This window comes from Notolepis coatsorum (assembly GCF_963971535.1).
Source record: "Notolepis coatsorum genome assembly, chromosome: 12".
Taxonomy (NCBI): Eukaryota; Metazoa; Chordata; class Actinopteri; order Aulopiformes; family Paralepididae; genus Notolepis; species Notolepis coatsorum.
This window is the reverse complement of record NC_140176.1, coordinates 42,009,569-42,031,924: the sequence shown is the minus strand read 5'-3', so window position 1 is coordinate 42,031,924 and position 22,356 is coordinate 42,009,569. Positions and strand designations below refer to the sequence as shown.

Sequence of the window (22,356 nt, the reverse complement as noted above, 5' to 3'; positions counted from 1 at the left end):
CCTTGTGGTGAAAGCGAGAAGGAGGAGAGCAGGTGACCACACACCTGCTTATGAAGGTAAGCTGATGAGGGGTGTGGTCAGACTAATACTGGTATTAAAGGTACATTTGTGGAATTTATTCAGTGCGCGTGCACGTACGCGAGATAGTGCAGAGTGATGCCAAGCAGAGCCCCTAATGGAACAGAACTAGCATTCTGGACGCTTCATGTTCCTAACAAGGTTGCAGAACTCCCTTTGTAGGGTGGGTAGTGTCTACACCCTCCATAAATCCAATAACTTGCCATGAGTGGTTTCCTTCTCATCTGTAATGGCATTTCCCCCTGTCTGTCTCAATCTGCAGTGCACACAAGGGAGAGGTCTAGACCGCCGCACAACATATCCTGAGAGCTTGTGCCTGCACTACATCAGGCCCAAGAGTGTTTTGGCTGCTGAACCATGAGCAATACATCCATAATCAAAAACAGAACGAATCAGCTCAACATACACAGACCTTAGTAAAAAAGTTCTGTCAGCTCTCCACCTCAACCCCGTTAAGACATCTCATGACATTTATTACTTTCCTACACTTCTCTATTACCTTATTGATATGTTCTGACCATGTCCACCCAAAAAAGAAAAAGAAAATACCCTCAGACACTCTCTCAAGATTTCTGTCGTACAAATTCAATATCACATTTTCCTCAATCTTTTTTCCTGGTGAAGAATACTGTACTCGTCTTCTCAATAGAAAATGTAAAACCCCATTCATACCAACATTGCATTACCTAATTACTCCCCTCCTGCATGTTTCTTACAATATGTCGCACATTCCTCCCTCTCTTCCATAGAGATCCATCATCTGCATGCAGGGAGTTCCCCACATCTGCCTATTCGAGAGAACACTTCATTAATTATAATACTAAATAACAAAGGGTTGAATCACACTTCTTTGAGGCATACCAACATAGGTGTAGATGTAGGGGGGGGGGGGGGGTTGAAGAGGACATGTCCCCCTCAATATTGAGAAGAGGTAAATTTGTCCCCCTAAAAAAAATAGCTAATATGAAAGACAACCCCCTCCCCAAGAGGTAAAAAACAAGGGGGTCAAAACATTTATATATCCTTCTTATCTGTAACTATAGATTAACCAACAATTTCAGAGCCATACTGCATTATATTTGTGTCAGCGGGTACCTGAATGTTGTCTTTTCCTTTACATAAATAAAGACATTTCCACCATAAATTGATGCAGAAAAGGCACAAATTGGTGCATAAAAATACACCAGAATGCAGGAAATTAAGTGTTTGACACTCAAAATGTCCTGGGTGACCTCAGACCCCCAGCTTAACATGCCCCCCCCCCCCCCCCCCCATGTTGAAACCAAACCTTGCATACCATTATTAACTAGCTACTGATCCTATTCTCCCAAACATAAAGACCTTCATCCAATTAATCCACTCCCCCTTCAGCCACGTGCAACTGTGTAAAGACCCTCTTTCCACATCACCCCATGTGCTTTCTCTATCCTCTTGGGCAGGGACATTTCACTCTGTGAAAAAGATATGTACAAAGATTCTTGGTACGCTCTACTCGTCATTACCACTGGATGGCGCCAAATCACTTCATAAGGATGTCTCTTTTTGCAGTATCTACATGACATGCTATTAAAAGTCCCAGACATGATAGAGCTATAATCAGAAGACCCGGTCCAATATGGGAGCAGTTCCTGGTAATTGCTTGTGTCTCCACCCCCAACCCCTTAGTGTAAAGGAACTTTGTGTTCTAGAAAAGCCTTAATTAATCATTTATTTTAAATTATTATTATCATGATGTACTATTAGGATGAAATCTAAAAAAATAAAAATAAACCACACATTTCTCACAAGAGAAACTCTTTATTTTTCAAAAGCCATGAGGCTATACTTAAATATCATTCAAACTTAACTCCAAGATGCCAAAAATGTACATAGTGAGTCTTTTTAAGGCACAGGATAGATAACAGACAAGAAAAGCAGACGTGATTATGAAGATGCTCCAACAGAAAGTTATCATTGCATGGCAAAACAATACATACAGTAGCATAATTATGGCACAGTTCTGTCATTCTGACAAACATGACTTCAAGCAACGCTGCTCAGAAAATGAGCATAATGCAACAGCTAACGTCTTCCTCGTTCATTTTATACACGGTTCTATACAATAATCAAACTCTTGTTCAAGTATCCTATATAGTATTTTAATATCACAGCAGAATATACAGCACTTGTCCATAACCCTGAATGTATCCCTATTCTTCAGGATCTCGAGAAAATATTCAGAAAACCATTTGATATTGCACAAAGTCCCCGTAAATCATCACCTAATCCTTGCATACTGTATGTGCATTCCACGGTGGTAGTCGAGCGTAAACAAAGACGAAATAACACTGCATGACCTCAAATATTAAAAACGAACACAATAAAAGTCTGCTACTTGAATCTACTTTTAGTGGCCATAACTGTCCCTTTGGTAGGAGTGGTATTTTTGGAAGCAAATCACTGAGTCAGTGTGACAGTAATAACTGTCAGTAATAACTATTTCAGCGCAACGCTTCTGTCAGGTGGAAACCTAGTTTCTCCAAAAGCAAAAGCAAAAGCAAAAACCTTTCACCCGTTTTTTTAATTGACACCTATGTATCTTTTTTTCTTCCCCTAGGTAATACTTTTTGTTTTGAAAGGAGTTTCACGAAACCTGCTCACAACACAAGAGGACTTTGAAAACGTTCAATTCAAGTAAAAAAAATGAAAAAAAAATCACCAAAATGTGAGATACAAGGTTTTCGCCCGACTGTGATCATTTCCTTTAAGGAACATAGTGTGTAGAACAACACGGTAAAAAACCCTGCACATTTGTAATACGTGTACATATATTAACCGTTGCATATTTACATAAAACAACTTAGAAAACAAGGCAATTCTCTTTTGATAGTCAACACTACAGTAGGTGAGCATCACTCAAATCATAGGACATTCATGAAAAACTCTCGACGTAAAATGAAATGAACAAAAACAACTATAGACCGTTTCGAACTTGACCACATACATTCTAAACGGGCCAGAGTTTCATTTCCTGTCGCGGTGCTTGCTAATGTCAATAGGCCCAAGCGGTTACCTAGCAACGCAGTTCCACCGAAAAGGTCTATAATGCAAGAAGGTACATGAATAAAACAAGAAATGATGTGCCCTTAAGATGATTAAGATCACTAAATTACAGAGGGGGTGTATCGATGTACAAGGGCGGGGTCTTGCGTCCTCACGCCTGGAGAATCTTTGATGACCCATCCTCACTGAGATCATACCTACGATAGAGAAGACAAACATTAAAAATATTGCAACACTAAAAGCGGAAACTCCTACACAGTTATACCAGGAAGGAAAGATACAATATAAAAATACTTCCAGTCTGAGAAATCAATAATACTGTACATCCCATTATGAAACTGTAAATAGAGAGGCCTATTGGGATGTTAGATCCTAATGTGAAAAACTGTGATTTACCTTACCTTGCTACCTCTCTATCTTTTTTATGCTAGCTTATGCCTGTATTTATTTTTTTACTGCTGTGAAGCACTTTTAACTGCAATTTCTGTATGAAAAGTGCTATACAAATAAAGTTTATTATTAACGTTTATTATTATACTAGGGATGCACCGATACTGGTATTGGATATCGGTCTGATACCAGGGTAGAATATCGGTATCGGAGAATTTCCCTGAAACAAAAGTCCGATACCAAGAAAGATGTCCAACATGCCAGAAATCAAAGAAAGGTGACTTGATTTGGTATATCTTTGACACTTTTACTCTCTCTAATGGAGAACATTTTATTTGATCTCAATAATTTTTTACCAATGACCCCAAATGATGGTCCAAGTCTATACTGTTCATTAAAAGTAACAGATCGGATCAGTACTCTGTATCGTCTGATACCCAAAGCCCAGGTATCTGTATCAGTATTGGGACAAAAAAATCTGGATCGGTGCGTCCCTACATTATACCAATGTTATCACTCAATACTGTGCCAATAAAATATCTAGATGACATGAAAAATAACAACTTTACCATTGGGTCCATCCTTTTGATATATCGTCCCCGCTCAAATCTACCAGCACCTGTAATTTCACAAGCAATATAATTCAGTTGAAATTCAATTCTAAGTTTACATAGAAATAAAATATTCTTTATGAATTAGTGAGCGTGGAAGTATTACTTTTCCAAAACACTGTATGCTGTAGTGCAATAACACCTGCACCACAGCACATGTCAACCAGCAAACCTGACCCCTCAGGTATCAATATCTAGTCTCCTAAATAATACGTAGACAGACTCATAATATAATGTAGCATCAGTAGCTTCAACATCGCATCATTTAGTAACGAAAAACCTCATAAATACATTGCAAGTGTGACGTGTACTGAAACAAAAAAGAAATACTGTCAAATAACATTTTATACTGTCAAACAACACTATTATGATATAATATTTCAGCCATACCGCCCAGCCCTAGCAAGCAGGTTTGCAAGTAAAGCAAAGCGTTTTCTGAAGTTGCCCAGAACCACTGTTGGTGCCCCAGTTCTCACCGATTTGCCCAGATTCCTTGAGCAGTACTAGTACTACAGTAGGTCAGGAATGTCCAAAAACGACAATTTTGTGACAGAAAAATGCCATCTATACCACTGAGTCCTTAGTTACCATGGCAACCATTTTAAGCAGCCTTTACGCTGAGATTGTGATACATTTTTAAACATCTTTAAAAGTCACATTAACCACTATCTCTATATAACCCCCCTTCAGATTCAGTGAGGAAATTTAGAATCAGCATGAGAAGCTGGTGTGGGAGATTAAAATAAGAGTCATGCCTCTCAATAAAAATGTGGGGCTGCATTTTATTAAAAGCAGAAGAGAAATCTGCAAATAAAAGTCTAGCATGAGCTCCAGGTGTTTCTAGGTGTTTGTACACAATGTCCAAGATGAAGAGCATAGCGTCCTCCACCCCTTTACCTGGCTGATATGCGAATTGAAGGGGATCTAATTTACCCTCAATAAAAGACATAGTAGTGTTTTTTTTTAAACTTCTCAAAAACGTTCATTGTTAATGAGGTAAGCGCCACTGGTCTAAAGTCCTTCAATTCTTTTGAGTCTTTTGACTTAGGGATGGGTATGATGGTTGACGTCTTCCATAATGTGGGGATTTGACCTACAGTAGATCTACACACATCTGGAAGAGTCTAGAAAACACCCAACCAAGCTGATCAGCACAGTGGTGCAGGGTGCGCCCGCATATCGAGTTTGACCAGCAGCTTTTCTTGGTTTAACCTTTTTCAATGATGCTGTGACCCAATCTTGGGAAATAACCATTTTGTTTTGGGGTTCCATGCATACAGAGATATTCTCTAAAAAGTCAGAACTTTCAAAGCGGGAGAAGAAGGAATTAAAAGTGTTTGGCAAGTCAGTGCTATTCACGCAGTGACTTTTTTTTAATCCACTTTTTCTCCTTCTTTTTCTGTTTTTCTCCCATCCCAATTTAGTCGTGCCAATTCCCCCCTCCCCTGTCTTGATCGTTGCTCGCTGGTCGGTCGTAGGGAGGGTTGAAGAATCTATCGCATGTCCCCTCCGATACATGCGGAGTCAGCCAGCCACTTCTTTTCACCTGCCAGCGCGGACTCTCATTGGCAAGGTGTAACGTGTGGGAGGCTCACACCACCCTCGACATCTCCTGTCCTTGCTGTGCAGGCGCCCTGACTGACCTGTAGGAGTCGCTGTTTACAACGACCAGATTACCACCCATCGACTCCCCTCCCGCTGACTCTGCCAATTGAGTCAGTATGACGGCCGGCCCAAGCCGGAGGCAACGCCGACAGCCGGATTCAATACCGGTGTCTCACGCGTTGGTGACAAGCATTTAGACCGCTGCGCCACCCAGCCGCCTACGCAGTGACTCTTAAAACACATGACTGGACAGGGGAGTGCAACTCTCCAGACAGAGGCAGAGATAACAAGGCACCAGGGAGCTGCATGCTGACGGGGAAGCAGTAGAGGTTTTGGGTCAGCAGGTTTTTCAATGCGTCTCTGTGAATCAAATCCCATGACTTTCCCCCTGACTATTCTGTGACATAACCCTCAGTTTCCAGCACTGATATTGGCAAGAGTTTTTTTTATTTGTATAACCATAACATGGATTCTTGGTTTCACTAGCCACCACTATCACTTCATGTATGGTTTATGTAATCAGGACATTTGTTATTTGGATTGTAATCCATTACTTCAAAAGGACACCTACTGTAACTAAATCTATCAACCAACCAAGTTAGAAGTTAAATACTTAACCGGTTGACACATATCATTTTCCAAAACCTTTCCAGGGCTGGAAAAAATAAATAATTCAATGGCCTTTCCAGGTTTTCCATGACCGGGGGACCTTAAGGTTGTCCTTAAGGTGTCCAGAGTTTGCTCTGAACAGGGTACAGTAAATCAGCCTTTTGCTATGATGCCCCTCTAGCTCATGGAATGAACTCCAACAGTCCTTAAAATACTGAGATTCTCCCCTGTTGCAGAGTTTAAAACCTTGATCTCCAACCTTTTGTCAACCAAGTTGTACCTGTTTTAATTGCTCTTTGCCTTGTCTTGTTGTCTCTTTGTTATTATTTGATAACTGGTTTTCTATGCTTTTTCTTTAGCTTATTTCTGTATGTATACATTTACATTTAAATTCCACACGAACAACTTCGCCTCCAGGTTGCGGCAGTAAATTGGCTTCCTGTACAGAAACAGAACCATCTGGTATGTCATAAATGTATAGATGTAGCAGTACTGACTATCTGTATGTCGTGTGTGTCATATATGTTCTGATGAATTGAAAATGGGGGACCCTGATGTAAACAAGACGAAAGTCTTTCTCTGGTCTGCATCCCCTTAACAATTGTGTGTATTGAGCCGTACTGTATTGTACCCATTCTGCAATCTGTTAATAAAGTTTTCAATCAATCAATCAATCAGCTTTCCTTTGATTAGTAGGAAGAGAGTTGTCAAAGCAGATTATTTTATCTTGGCCTACGGTGATAGAATTGATCGGCATGCTGCAGCTGCACACTCGACATGACTGGAAATGAGGGAAACTTCAGTTGCCTTTCGAGTTTAAATGAAGGTTTGAAATGAAATGACTGTAGGAATTGGGACGTGGGGAAACAATTACTACCCGCCCACAACAAAACAAGAATCCATCACAGTTACCTTTCCCAGGAGGCCTTTGTGCTTGGACAGGATGCTCCCTCCGTTCTTCACTGCTACATCTAGAGTCCTCCTGTGCAGCTCTACCATAGACACACTGAACTCAAACCTACGTGCACGTGCGCGCACACACACACACACACACACACACACACACACACACACACACAGACACACACACACACACACACACACACACACACACACACACACACACACACACACACACACACACACACACACACACACACACACACACACACACACACACACACACACACACACACACACACACACACACACACACACACACACACACACACACACACACACACTTAATTGAAGTGTCCATCATGTGCTGGTTCAACCCTCTCATCAGAAACGCTTGGTTTCCTGGGGCTTCTCCAAAAAGAGTGTCTAGGGGTTCATGATTGACACAGTGTGCATTCTCGCATAGATTGAACAGCTTTTTAAATTGTTTTTTAAGTTCCATTCCTGTGAGCAACCGGAATATATAACAGAGGTGAGGACTCAAGTCTAGCTCGAGTCATAAATCTTATGCGGCTTGATCTATGAGGAAATCATCTGAGACGGTATCAACGAGACCTGTTGCCGTGGACTATTTAATCGTGACTTATCATATAACTTCATAAATGTTATTCATGAATTCTTGTAACTCTGCTTCATAAATCGTATTCCTGTTTACAAGCAAGAGATTCATACTCGGATGTCATACAGTCGTTATATCACACCGTTAACGCAACGCTAAAATGGAGATGAATGAAACTAATAAAATAATATACTGCATTGAAAAAAAATTCTGCTTACTTGAATATATACTCATAGTATATATTCAGATTCTAAGTGTTTTATTACCCATATTTATTGTAACGTATAATATAACTGATAGGACATACAGACCCTCATCTGCACCTTTGATTACACCGTTTACTTGCTCATATTCTTATATTCAGAATTAATTATATTTTCTTTCACTGCTTATCTTTACTATACTATTATTGCCTATATTTAGGTCTTTCTACTATTACCCTGCCCATACAGTACCTGTACCCCCCCTCCCCCATGCTGCTATGGTGGCCGAATTTCCACAAAGGGATCAATAAAGGAATATCTTATCTTATGTTATCTTATCTTATCTTGACATGAACGATTCAGGACTTGCCCTGAAACGGGACACTGACGGCTCGACTGAAACTTGCATTTCAACACGTACCGCCTAATTCTACAGTGTGGATCAGGACACAGGATGGTTTCGAGAACACACACCCACGTGATCGGTGGACATAATAAGAAACAAACAGTAGCAGTGGCTCACGTCTGGTCGTAAACGGGGTTAAGGGTCCTCTTCAGCGCACTCGTTCTCCGCCGTCCCGTCCGGCTCTTGTCTGGCAGCAAGTAGAGGCGGATGAAAGGGTCCGAGCTATCCTTAGTGAAAGCTATCAGGTTACTGAGGACACACCAGACCACATGTTCTCAGGGTTAATTGCATGTTCCTTAAGGTCATCTCATCATTTGTACATGTTCACTAGCACAAGACGTTTGTTTATGTCTGAAATAAGATCCTACGACAGACCACCATTTTGTATGTATTTATACATGTGGATGTATATACATGGATGGAAGATTTGCTCTTTTGAACTTGTAAATTACAATATATATATATAGGTCTGTCTTATGCCAGTGTTTACAAACATTAATAACATAAACAAACCTTTGACAGGCAGGCACATCGTAAAGTAATTCTTTTTTTTAACCTGTTGTACAGTGTTACTCCTTGTATCAATATCTCAGTCAATCAACAAGAGAATGAAAACATGTCTCTATTCATATCCTGTTTATTTTCAGTGGTGGGGCGACCCTATTTGCTTACGTTGAGAGTACGGATGGGGTCTTTAAACCTAAATGAAAAGGATTCAGTGGGGTTGTTCACCGACCAACACTTAAGCCCAAGATTAAGGTTACGGTTAAGGTCCATGTTTGATGACCCCCTCTCAAAGAGGCCTTGACAAATATGTATCCAGCTTTCACTGATAATAATTACGTAAGTAAAACAAATTCTTACGCACTCCATTATATCATTCACTTCACTTTGTGAAGCGCTTTGTAAAAGCGGAAAGCCCGCCATACAAATGAAGTGTGTTATTGTTGCATCGCCACTATTATTATCACCATCATCACCGTGGTCCCCGGGGCTTACCGACAGGCGTGCACCACCACGATGAGCTTGTTCCTCTGGGGGCTGTGGCGGACGGTCAGCTGGACCTCGCCCAGGGGGTGCTGGTTGGGGGCGGAGCCACTGTGAACACAACACCGTCAGACCGGGTCACGTACAGTACACAGTCTGCAGGAACATTTAATAGGGTGTGTGTGCAAGGCTGTGTTGGCCCAGAAGGGTCTAACTGGGCTTAGCGGTGTCTAGCGTTAGGAGAGAGTAGTCTCTAGCGTTAGGAGAGAGGTGTCTAGCGTTAGAAGAGAGCGGTATCTAGCGTTAGGAGAGAGAGGTGTCTAGCGTTAGGAGAGAGCGGTGTCTAGCGTTAGGAGAGAGTAGTATCTAGCATCAGGAGAGAGAGGTGTCTAGCGTTAGGAGAGAGTAGTCTCTAGCGTCAGGAGAGAGAGGTGTCTAGCGTTAGGAGAGAGTAGTCTCTAGCGTCAGGAGAGAGAGGTGTCTAGCGTCAGGAGAGAGAGGTGTCTAGCGTCAGGAGAGAGAGGTGTCTAGCGTCAGAAGAGAGAGGTCTCTAGCGTCAGGAGAGAGAGGTGTCTAGCGTCAGGAGAGAGTGGTGTCTAGCGTCAGGAGAGAGAGCTGTCTAACGTCAGGAGAGAGTGGTGTCTAGCGTCAGGAGAGAGTGGTGTCTAGCGTCAGGAGAGAGTGGTGTCTAGCGTCAGGAGAGAGGTGTCTAGCGTCAGGAGAGAGAGGTGTCTAGCATCAGGAGAGAGAGGTGTCTAGAGTCAGGAGAGAGAGGTGTCTAGCGTCAGGAGAGAGAGGTGTCTAGCGTCAGAAGAGAGAGGTCTCTAGCATCAGGAGAGAGAGGTGTCTAGCGTCTGGAGAGAGAGGTGTCTAGCGTCAGGAGAGAGTGGTGTCTAGCGTCAGGAGAGAGAGGTGTCTAGAGTCAGGAGAGAGTGGTGTCTAGAGTCAGGAGAGAGAGGTGTCTAGCGTCAGGAGAGAGAGGTGTCTAGAGTCAGGAGAGAGAGGTGTCTAGCGTCAGGAGAGAGAGGTGTCTAGCGTCTGGAGAGAGAGGTGTCTAGCGTCAGGAGAGAGTGGTGTCTAGCGTCAGGAGAGAGAGGTGTCTAGAGTCAGGAGAGAGTGGTGTCTAGCGTCAGGAGAGAGTGGTGTCTAGCGTCAGGAGAGAGAGGTGTCTAGCGTCAGGAGAGAGAGGTGTCTAGCGTCAGAAGAGAGTGGTCTCTAGCGTCAGGAGAGAGAGGTGTCTAGCGTCAGGAGAGAGTGGTCTCTAGCGTCAGGAGAGAGAGGTCTCTAGCGTCAGGAGAGAGAGGTGTCTAGCGTCAGGAGAGAGTGGTGTCTAGCGTCAGGAGAGAGTGGTGTCTAGCGTCAGGAGAGAGTGGTGTCTAGCGTCAGGAGAGAGTGGTGTCTAGCGTCAGGAGAGAGAGGTGTCTAGCGTCAGGAGAGAGAGGTGTCTAGAGTCAGGAGAGAGTGGTGTCTAGCGTCTGGAGAGAGAGGTGTCTAGCATTAGGAGAGAGAGGTGTCTAGAGTCAGGAGAGAGAGGTGTCTAGAGTCAGGAGAGAGTGGTGTCTAGCGTCAGGAGAGAGAGGTGTCTAGAGTCAGGAGAGAGTGGTGTCTAGCGTCAGGAGAGAGTGGTGTCTAGCGTCAGGAGAGAGTGGTGTCTAGCGTCAGGAGAGAGTGGTGTCTAGCGTCAGGAGAGAGAGGTGTCTAGCGTCAGGAGAGAGTGGTGTCTAGCGTCAGGAGAGAGTGGTGTCTAGCGTCAGGAGAGAGTGGTGTCTAGCGTCAGGAGAGAGAGGTGTCTAGCATCAGGAGAGAGTGGTGTCTAGCGTCAGGAGAGAGTGGTGTCTAGCGTCAGGAGAGAGAGGTGTCTAGAGTCAGGAGAGAGAGGTGTCTAGAGTCAGGAGAGAGAGGTGTCTAGCGTCAGGAGAGAGAGGTGTCTAGCGTCAGGAGAGAGTGGTGTCTAGAGTCAGGAGAGAGTGGTGTCTAGCGTTAGGAGAGAGTAGTCTCTAGCGTTAGGAGAGAGAGGTGTCTAGCGTCAGGAGAGAGAGGTGTCTAGCGTCAGGAGAGAGAGGTGTCTAGCGTCAGGAGAGAGAGGTGTCTAGCGTCAGGAGAGAGAGGTGTCTAGCGTCAGGAGAGAGTGGTGTCTAGCGTCAGGAGAGAGAGGTGTCTAGCATCAGGAGAGAGTGGTGTCTAGCGTCAGGAGAGAGAGGTGTCTAGCGTCAGGAGAGAGTGGTGTCTAGCGTCAGGAGAGAGTGGTGTCTAGAGTCAGGAGAGAGTGGTGTCTAGCGTCAGGAGAGAGAGGTGTCTAGCGTCAGGAGAGAGTGGTGTCTAGCGTCAGGAGAGAGAGGTGTCTAGTGTCTGGAGAGAGAGGTGTCTAGAGTCAGGAGAGAGAGGTCTCTAGCGTCAGGAGAGAGTGGTGTCTAGCGTCAGGAGAGAGAGGTGACTAGCGTCAGGAGAGAGAGGTGTCTAGCGTCAGGAGAGAGAAGTGTCTAGCGTCAGGAGAGAGTGGTGTCTAGCGTCAGGAGAGAGAAGTGTCTAGCGTCAGGAGAGAGTGGTGTCTAGCGTTAGGAGAGAGAGGTCTCTAGCATTAGGAGAGAGAGGTGTCTAGCATACTGTAAATATTGACCAAGTTGTCCTGGGTCACAGGAATAACATTATATTAAAATGCGTGAAATACCATTAATATGATATGAATATGAAGTTTTGCCCACTTACACCCCAGTCTGGATCCAAGCCTTTGATATTGTCATGTGTGTGTGTGTGTACATTAAGGAAAAAAGAAAGAAAGAAAGAAAGAAAGAAAGAAAGAAAGAAAGAAAGAAAGAAAGAAAGAAAGAAAGAAAGAAAGAAAGAAAGAAAGAAAGAAAGAAAGAACAAACAAACAAACAAAAAACAACAACATATATTTACTTCTGCAGCAGTCGGAGCCTCTGGTGCAGCTCCAGGGTGGCGAAGGGCAGGGAGATGTCCGAGGCCAGGCTGGGGGTGGAGTCGTTGTGGGGCAGGTACTTCCGGGAGCCGGAGATGCAGGTGCAGGTCAGAGGAGCTGCGGATGGGGCTGGCGGCGTACGGCTCTCCGTCCCTGCGATGGAGGGTGTGGGTGGAGGCGTCCATAGGCTGTGGAAGAGGGGTGGGCGGAGGGGGAGGGGACTCCGAGGTGGAGCGCCTCTGGGAGGGGCCTGCGGTGGGTTGGGTCACGGTGGCCTTCCTGACCTGGACCGAGGAAGGCTGGTCTGACGCTCCTTGCTTCTCTAGGCACAGGATCTGTGGTGAAAACAACCACACATGGACTGAAGGATAGATACTATATCTATGTCTGTACATACTGTATCCCTTACCTACTCTTACTAGTTATGCTGCGGGCCAGTATGAATTACTACTACCATACTGTTTTTATACCTGTACCACTGTACATATTAATACTACAACTCTGTACGTACATCTGATTAGCACTATACTATAGTAGTACTAATTTATATATTTTATACCCAGTTTAATTGTACATTGTATATTGCTGTTGCACTTTACTGTTACATTTGCACTCTGGTTGGATGCCAAACTTCTTGTTCATTATACTGAACTTGTGCTGTATAATGACAACACATTTTAATCTAATCTAATCTTATTGAAAGTAATGAGTATAGAACAGAGAGCATTTCCAATGCCATACTGTGCAACAAAGACTTACTGTTCCAATTGCACCCTTACTATTTATGAATCTATGTATTTAGCTTTGAGACCTGTGAAAACAACCCGTCTAAAAATGACGGGATGTGCACAAGGCGTTAACGTAATTTATATTCAAAAATAGATATATATTAAAACCTTATAATGATGTATGTACCTATACTGATTACTTTTAACTTAAAAAAAACAACGCCTGTCGATTGCATACCCAAAGTAAATTGAATGCTATTCTTGAACCATTCATAGCACATGCAGGAGTCTGGCCTCTTTTGAAAGGAAACATTCTGAATCTTCTTCCACAACAGAAAGAATCACTGAGTGCTACTGTAAAAAAAAAAAATTTGGTCTGAATTATTTTACAAACACAGGTTCCAGGTATTAGCTGGAAAACACAATGTTTTTTTAATGGTATGTATAGGTATGTTTATAGTAATTAAGTAATGCGCACAGCAGATGTCGAACCAGTCTGGACCTTTACACAGAGAGAAAACCATTATATATCCTGGGAAACATCCCTCAAGTGAGGTATCGTCGTTTCCAGAATTTCATTGGCTACAAAATGGCCAATAATTTTAACCGTCGGAGGTGATTGGTCCAGTCACCGGGAGGTGAAACTGAGGCTCGTTGGCCGTTTGATCTTATAACCCGAAATTGGAAGCATGTAATAGGTGAAGTAGGGTGTCAATCAAACAGTGGCCATCTTAGCTTTCACCGATGTATTGGTTCAGAGACACTAAAACAGCCGCCAAACGAGGGCAAATGTGCTGCGACGTGTGACGGCACGCAAGAGGTTAAAAATCTGTCTCCACTTCACTGGCACAAAAAAACTAATTTAAATCAGAAGATGTCGAGAAATAAGCAAATTAATAAAAAAAATTAAAAAAAGCATATAACATCACACAGGATATTATGCATGCTAGCGAGCGTCCATCTTTACCCTCAGGACCATCCTGAGCTTGAGAGTAGAACTGGGCCCAGAGTTCTTCAGGGGGAAGCTCTGCGTCAGGGTCATGTCCTTCTCTGCCAGCAGGATGCTCAGAGGCACCACCAGATTACCCAAGGTGCACTTGTGCTTGTCGTCCTTCACCTGGGCATACAGTAAATCGAAGATGTTATTATTGAGATAACTTGGAAACAATGCGTCTGCCTGTCGGTTGGTACAGTTAGAAAACAGTAGATGTTATGAGTGAGATTTTAAAAGAGTCACTTCACCGAAAAAACTATGCTGATTTATTTTGCCATTAATCTCACACAGGTCCCAAAATGTAAAAAAGTTTTGTACACTTTCATTTAGTTGGACTCATTGAGATTAATGAGTTAGAATGTATGTCCCTGGAGGACACTGAATCCTTGTGTTATGTTAATTACAGCTCATTGAAACGATGGGAGACGGAACTATTCGTACTGCAATCCCTGTTGCTATTTCTTCCTTCTACATAATTTAGGCTGTAATCAATGCAAGACAAGGATTCAATGTCCTCAATGTGAGATTATGCACAAAATAAATCAGTGTTGTTTTTCTGGCGAAGTGCCCCTTTAAGTGAGACTGCGTGTCATCACCTCCACCTCCAGCTCTTGTCTTCTGGGGTTGTGGATGAGGAAGGAGAAGGTCTCCTCCCACACAGGATCGCTGGTCTTATACCGGATCTTAGGAGGGACAAAAAGGTTGTCAGCGGTGGGCTCAATTCACTTTCAATTGAATCAATCAAAACAGAAATAGCAAAAACGGTCCTCAAGACAGAACATTCGTTCTCTCGTGCTGATATTTTTATTTGGAAGAGAACCCACTTCCTGAGTTGTCTGAATTGACAGTGAATTTACATTTAATATATTTCTATTTTATTCAAAAGGGCAAACACTCTTGTGTGAGCTCTCATTTGCAGGTGCACTCTGAACAAGTCATCAACATTTTATATAAAAGAAAGAGCTGAGCCCAAACCCAATATCATTTCATAAAGGTGATGTGATGTGAGCAGTCTTTGATATTAAAGGTTATTGACAACATAGTTATTTAAATGGAGAAATCTATTAGTCAAAGCTCCAAAAGTATTTGGACAGCGACACCATTAAAAGGTGCTATAGATAACATTTAGCCACTAGATGTCGCACTAGAGCACCAGCACGTCATTTATCCAATCAGGTGCTTTCCACATGAGGAAAGGGGAAGTAGGGAAGGTATACATGCGTGCAACATGTAAACAACATTAATTTTGATAACATTTTATTAATTAGATTTCTTTTATTATTATTATTGTTTTCGCTGTATTTTATGGCTGTGGGGCTTGTTAGCATTGGTAATTTTGTAAACTGTGGAATAAAACAGATCTATACAGTCCAACTTAACAATGGGTTAATAAAGTTCCAAATAGACCAAGAATGTATGTGAATATAAATAAATCACAGATTGGGGCTTTACCCATTCATGTATTCTGTACTACACCAGAGTAATTTAGACAGGGACGTAGTTTACAGCTTAGTCCTAATAGGGAAACACTAAAACCACTGGTTGTTTATGCGGCATGCCTGACTGAAGCGACTGCTTGTTGGTTGTGTGAACTGTAAAGGATGCTGACTTCAATGATTCTTTGTAAGTCATGACTTCACGATGACGTACCGAGGGAATTCTCACTATAATCTTCATCCGAACGCTTCCGGCACATTGAAACAGGGACACCGCGGCACCGACAGGAAGCGGCTGTATGTTCCATAACGGTGCCTCTGGTATGGATACAAATACCCACGCATTTAAAGGGGCACTTCGCCAAAAAAAACACAATGCTGATTTATTTTTGCAAATATTCTCACACACACGCATCCAAAAACCCTAAACCATTTTGCACGCATTAATTTAGTTTGCAGGTATCGAGAGTAAATTAGTTTGAATATGGCCACCAGTGATGTCATCGGGGGCACTGAATCCTTGTGTTGTGTCAATTGCAGCTCAATGAAACGATACGGTAGCAGTCCTTATAAGACAAGCCGTATTGCTATGTTTTCATCTACATCATTTCATTGAGGTGTATTAACACAACGCATGGATTTAATGTCCCAGATGACACCCCTGGTGGCCATATTCAAACTCATCTACTCTCAAAAACTGTGAAACTAAATGAATGTGTGTAAAACTGTTAAGAGGATGCGTGTGAGATTATGTGCAAAATAAATCAGCATTGTTTCACCTTCTTCTTCTACTTTCCGGCAGACTTAGACACCTGTTAGCGTCGACGCTGCCTCTCGCTAGGCTCAAGTACTACACACTGTACTCTCCTATCATTCCCCCAGAACATCTCAACACTACCTTGTACTCTATTAATAATGTCTTCCTCTCTCCTCCGTCTCCCACTCCTTCTGCCACCTCATCGTCTTCTCCTTTATAAGACTGTGACAGACAGTTAGATCCCCCCAGTGTCGCTCTCAAGTCTACCTCCTTCTGTTTCAGTGCCTCCTTGGCTGCTATATCTAACAGCCTTCCACAGCCACGTGGGCTGGGACCCAGAAGAGTCCCACCCTACCTCCAGCCAATCCTACTCTGTAGGACAATAATAAAGGTTCTGAGATGAGGTCGGGTCTGACCCCGTGAATAATTTTTTAAGAAATCACAGAATGGGGCTTTAACCATTCATGTATTCTGTACTACACCAGAGTAATTTAGACAGGAACGTAGTTTACAGCTTAATCCTCAAAGGGAAACATTTAAACGCCTCTGGTTGTTTATCCCCGACAGAAAGAAACTGTTTGTTGGTTGTGTAAAGAATACTTCAAAAGTAGAGTGGGACCCATAAGAATCCAACCCTACTTCCAGCGCAACCTACTCTATATAACAATAAGAGATGAGGTCGGACCCCAGCAAGACAGCGTATCACATCACACCAACTGTCTTCTCGACATGCGTTCTCCAAATTTAACAATAAATAAATAAAACATTTTGTGAAGTGCCCCTTTAACTGAATCAGCGCCAATAACAAGTAAACTCGGGTAAACTCGTTATTGGCTGCCAAACGTTGAGCACCAATAACGAGTAAACTAGTTTTTAGATCCTTTGATCTTTTTCCTCTGATCCCCATTCTACATCATCATCCGGATCATTCTAGCCGTCCCTGGCTCGTTTGCCTACGTTGGAATTGCAATGCCGATTGAATATCACCAGGTGGCAGTATCGCCTACCTTTGAACTGGAATGGCTTGGCTTGGCTCCACACTTGTTACTGCTGGAGGGACTGACATCGAAAGGGTTGCTTCCTACAAATATTTAGGCATTACAGTGGACGAGAACCTTACTGTACGTTTAAATATCCAGGCATTACAGTGGACAAGAACCTTACGTTTAAATCTCACATAGATAAACTTGTGTCGAAGCTGAAGCTTAAACTCGGCTTCTTTTTCAGAAACAGGTCCTGTTTTTTACTTAAAGTGAGAAGTCACCTGATCTCGACCACCTTCTTACCACTATTCGATTATGGTGACTTACTTTACATGTATGCACCTGATCAGTACCTTAGAAAGCTGGATACTGTGTACCATTCTGCCTTACGCTTTGTCACGGGATGTGGCAATCGAGTGCACCATTGCACCCTATATGCCATTGCAAGTTACCCATCTCTACAAATACGGCGATTTTCTCGATGGCTCTCTCTTGTGCACAAAGCTCTGCTTAAACTGGTTCCCTCGTACCTAAGCGTGCTTCTGTGCAATAAGCAATACAAGTACGCCCTTCGTTCTCAAGCTGCCCTAAAACTGGATGTTCCCTATATGAGAACTGAATTAGGAAAAAGGGCTTTTAAATATGCTGCTCCTTCATCCTGGAACAAGATACAGGAGGACCTAAAATTATCAGGACTAATAATTAATAATTCATTTATTTTGTATATCGCTTTTCAATGACCCAAAGTCGCTGGACTGGTCACCCTCTGAGAATTTAAAGCCATTTTAAAATCCGACTACGAATTCAGTTCCCTCGGACAGTGCAACTGTGTTTGATAACTTGCCTGTTTGATAACTTGCCTGAAATTGGAGCTTGCTGTGAATGTTTTATCTGTATTTTTTATGTTGAAACTTTCTGCTGCCTTGCTTGGCCAGATCGCTCTTGAAAAAGAGATTTTAATCTCAATGATGCTTATCTGGTTAAATAAGGGATTTGATTGATTTGATTGGATACACGTTTTCCTTTTTTTTTCTTTTTTTGTAAGGGTTCCTCCTCCTGCTTGAACAGAGATTCACATTGATCGCCTAAAAAATTCCGTTGCCGAAGCGTATTTCCCATCGAAACGTGTATAGACATATACACTGGTAATGGCGATGCGATCACTTGGAATTATTCTTTTTGGAATACCTTCTGGCTAAGGTAAGGTATATTCTATGTCTATTTTACCGAACCTGAAACATGTTTTTCTAACAGTTTTGTGTTTTACCGGACGTAAAACATGCTCGACAAACACGATCATGGTTTTGAGTTAAAACGACCCCCCCATAATGATTTTGTGAAGGTACATGTGTACATGGTATATAACTTTGATTTGGGAGTATTTGGGGTTTCAGGGGATCAACCAGAACGGTTTGGGCTTATTGCACATAACGACTTTTATCTCGCGATCTATGGAAAAAGACTGGATTATCTTGGAAATGTGCTATGTTTAGTGTGTAATAAACTACAAACTACAGTGTGTAGAAACAAACTCTTTTTTCCATGTTGTACTACAAGTAGTGTCTGTCAAATGAGCTACACCATTGTCTCCACAGCTATAATACAGAACACACCCACAGCTCTGCAAACATCGTGAAACACTGCGAAAAGGACCATTTTAAGCTGGCATGAAGCGGCAGAGATGGGGACAGTTTATGGCGCTGAATGAGTTAAGCTGGCCGACCATACATTAACATGTAATCAACAAAAACACAGTATAGTTTCAAACGCAAACATCCAGAAATATGGCGATGTCCAAACACTTTTGACTTTTGTGTGAAGGGCGGACTAGTAGAGGTACGATTTTCATTATATGGCAAACTGTCTGTTTAACTGTGCACATGACAATAAACATTCTTGAATCTTGAATCTTGAAAACCCATCGAATAAACAAGTTGATCATTCTCTACAGAAACGTCCCCTCTTCCACGGCGTGTCCTCACCTTACTGTGGAATGGTTTGTGTGCCACGGTAAAGTGGACGCAAGGACAGGGTTCGCTGCTGGTCTTCTTGCCACACTACACGAGAGGGTCAGAAAGAACAACACTCAATGACAGAGAACAACAATGGAACACAATGTCAGATACGGTAGAACGGCATCGCAAACACTTCCTTCATAAGGTTACAGAGGAGACACACTGTGGCAAAAAGGATATTGTGTCTGACGGGGGAGGGAGGGAGGGAGGGAGGGGGAGATAGAGAGAGAGAGATAGAGAGACAGAGAGAGAGAAAGAGGGAGAGGGAGAGAGAGTAAATGACCATAGGTCTTAACAGGCAGGGCTGCAGGCAACACTAGGCAGACCCTTGCATTCTAATTTTAGCGCCTGGACAGCTCGGGCATGATTCAGAATCGGCTGCAGAGCGTAGCCTAGATACCGGCCGGGGAGGCGAAACAGCGAAGAAGCCTAAAGTTACCGGACTAATGAGACACACAACTACGCCACACTCTGACCCCTGCTCTGACCCCTGCTCCCCTGGAAGGTGCTGATATCTGCTTCCTGTTTGAGCTGGTTAAAAACAAAAAGGGTCACTAGGTGCTTTCTAGAGGTCCGTAAGTGGGAAAAGTAAAAATTTTTAAACAAACATATACAGGATTTCCCCCACATATTCAATTAAATGGCAGAAATACCATGATACCATGAGGATCTGAAACGCATCAAAATGTAGTCGATGCAGTCGATGCGGTGACACTGAAACTGGATTTATTCTCTACTTACTTCACATGCTCTCGCATTCAACTCTGCGAATAACAAGCGGGGTGACATAATGAACACGGAACATTTCCTTGTGCACAAGAAGACGGCGTGGGGGGGAGACTAAATAAGCCCGGGAGACGTCAGGCGTGGCTCGCCGCGGTACCGGAGAAGCCGCGGCTGCAGCACGTCGACGGAGTGAGGCGTGACGTACTGTGGGCACAGAACAGGTGAGCATCCATCTCTTCATGCATGATTTTATGTGAGAGAGCAAAGGCGTTTCGGGTTGTGCTTGTTTTTCATGTCATCACAATCACACAACGGCAGGCGGTGGTGCACTTTCAGATGGGGGGTGGGGGACACACGACGATCCGGACATGCAGGCCGCATTCTCCTACGTTACCTTCAGGGCCTTAAAGACTGAGGCTTGCTTCAACCCGTCATAGTTGAAATCTAACAGGTTGCTCTTTAAGCCGAAGGGGGGGGGGGGGGGGAAGAAAATCACACCCGCCATTAGTAGGATGGGAGTTGTATGGTAGAGGCTAGAGGACAACCCAGGGAGGATGATGGGGGGGGGGGGGGTTAGACCAGAGGGATGAGAAGAACCCAGAGAGGATGATGGGGGGGATATAGATCAGAGGGATGAGGATGATGGGGGAGGGGTATACAGTAGCCTAGAGGGAGGACAACCCAGAGAGGATGATGGGGTGGGGGGTAGACTACTAGAGGGATGAGGACAACCTAGAGAGGATGATGGGGGGTGTGGGGGGGCATAGGGCATTTATTTTTTATAAACAATGAACAACATGTACACACTGCAAAAACACTCCATCTTAATAAGTAATTTAATCATTTACCAATGCAGTGACATTTATTTAACTTATTTCAAGACAAATCCAAGTTGTTTCAAGGATTACAATTTTTTTTTAAGTAGGAGTGACCAGCCTAATTGACCCATCTCAAATCCCGCCCTCTTCTCTTCATCCTCCAATCACAACAGTTGTACGTTTGAGATTTTCATTTCAAGAGATCCTCACTTGTTTTGAGAAATGTCTTAAGAAACAAGTTTAAGTCGGACTGGAATAAGAACAACTATCTCACCCCTATTGGCAAGATTTCTGAAAAGATGATTTTAAGACATGAGAATAAACTTAAAATACTGATTAAGATGTTGTTGTTGTTTTTTTTGCAGTGTAATGTGTTAAAAGATAAGACTGAGGAGATTCAATACCACGGTTGACTCTGCAGAGAGATATTCTGGGGATAAGAGCTAAATGCCATGGACAAATTAAAGTATATATGAACCTTGAAGAATGAGGGCATTTTGCATCAGGGAGAGGCTTGGCTGAGCTCCTGAGGTCGCTGGCATAACAAGAAAAAAACATTACACTCATTCTATTCCGGTAAAGAACTCCAGGATAATTGGCTCTGCCGACAGCAGATGAAACCGGATCATTATAATCCCCCTGGCAGGCTCGCCGTGCCACTAGACGCTTGATAACTCTGGCTTTCAAGTGACGCATATAAAATAAAATAAAAAGGAAATCACATAATCTGGATCTGACAGACTCACTAACAAATTGGGGGGTAGAGCCTAGAAGTAGAGGAGGAGGACGGGTCGCAGCCTGCTGGAATAACTAAAGTCTCTCAGCGCTGGGAGACAACACTATATTACATATACAGTGCTTCTTACAACACTATATTACACACACAGTGCTTCTTACAACACTATATTACACACAGTGCTTCTTACAACACTATATTACATATACAGTGCTTCTTACAACACTATATTACACACAGTGCTTCTTACAACACTATATTACATATACAGTGCTTCTTACAACACTATATTACATATACAGTGCTTCTTACAACACTATATTACACATACAGTGCTTCTTACAACACTATATTACATATACAGTGCTTCTTACAACACTATATTACACACAGTGCTTCTTACAACACTATATTACATATACAGTGCTTCTTACAACACTATATTACATACACAGTGCTTCTTACAACACTATATTAGATACAGAGTGCTTCTTACAACACTATATTACATATACAGTGCTTCTTACAACACTATATTACATACACAGTGCTTCTTACAACACTATATTACATACAGAGTGCTTCTTACAAACACTATTTGGCTGCGATCAGACTGCAGGCGAAAGTGGCCAGAATCAGATTTATTTTTACGTGACTCAGATCTGTTTTATGACATCGAATCTGATCTTTTAAATTCTGATTTGGGCCATTTTCATATGTGGTCGTAAATCAGATACAGGTCCGATTTTACTTTTGCAATGCGACCTCAGTCACAGTCATGCGACTTTTACGT

At 42.8% G+C, this 22,356-nt stretch overlaps 1 protein-coding gene across 1 annotated transcript in view; it reads right to left on the bottom strand.

The window, feature by feature from the left end:
• Window positions 1-3,147: 3,147 nt before the first annotated feature.
• The window catches only part of esyt2b (extended synaptotagmin-like protein 2b), a gene marked incomplete at its 5' end in the record, with an annotated part of 88,317 nt that continues 69,108 nt past the window's right edge, over window positions 3,148-22,356 (bottom strand). Inside the window, 11 exon segments of the mRNA XM_084325817.1 lie at window positions 3,148-3,317; window positions 4,080-4,129; window positions 7,248-7,353; window positions 8,581-8,712; window positions 9,463-9,561; window positions 12,352-12,473; window positions 12,475-12,705; window positions 14,066-14,215; window positions 14,689-14,775; window positions 19,251-19,325; window positions 20,404-20,466. Of these exon segments, the coding sequence (XP_084181943.1) occupies window positions 3,272-3,317; window positions 4,080-4,129; window positions 7,248-7,353; window positions 8,581-8,712; window positions 9,463-9,561; window positions 12,352-12,473; window positions 12,475-12,705; window positions 14,066-14,215; window positions 14,689-14,775; window positions 19,251-19,325; window positions 20,404-20,466 (1,161 nt within the window). The 3' untranslated portion in view covers window positions 3,148-3,271.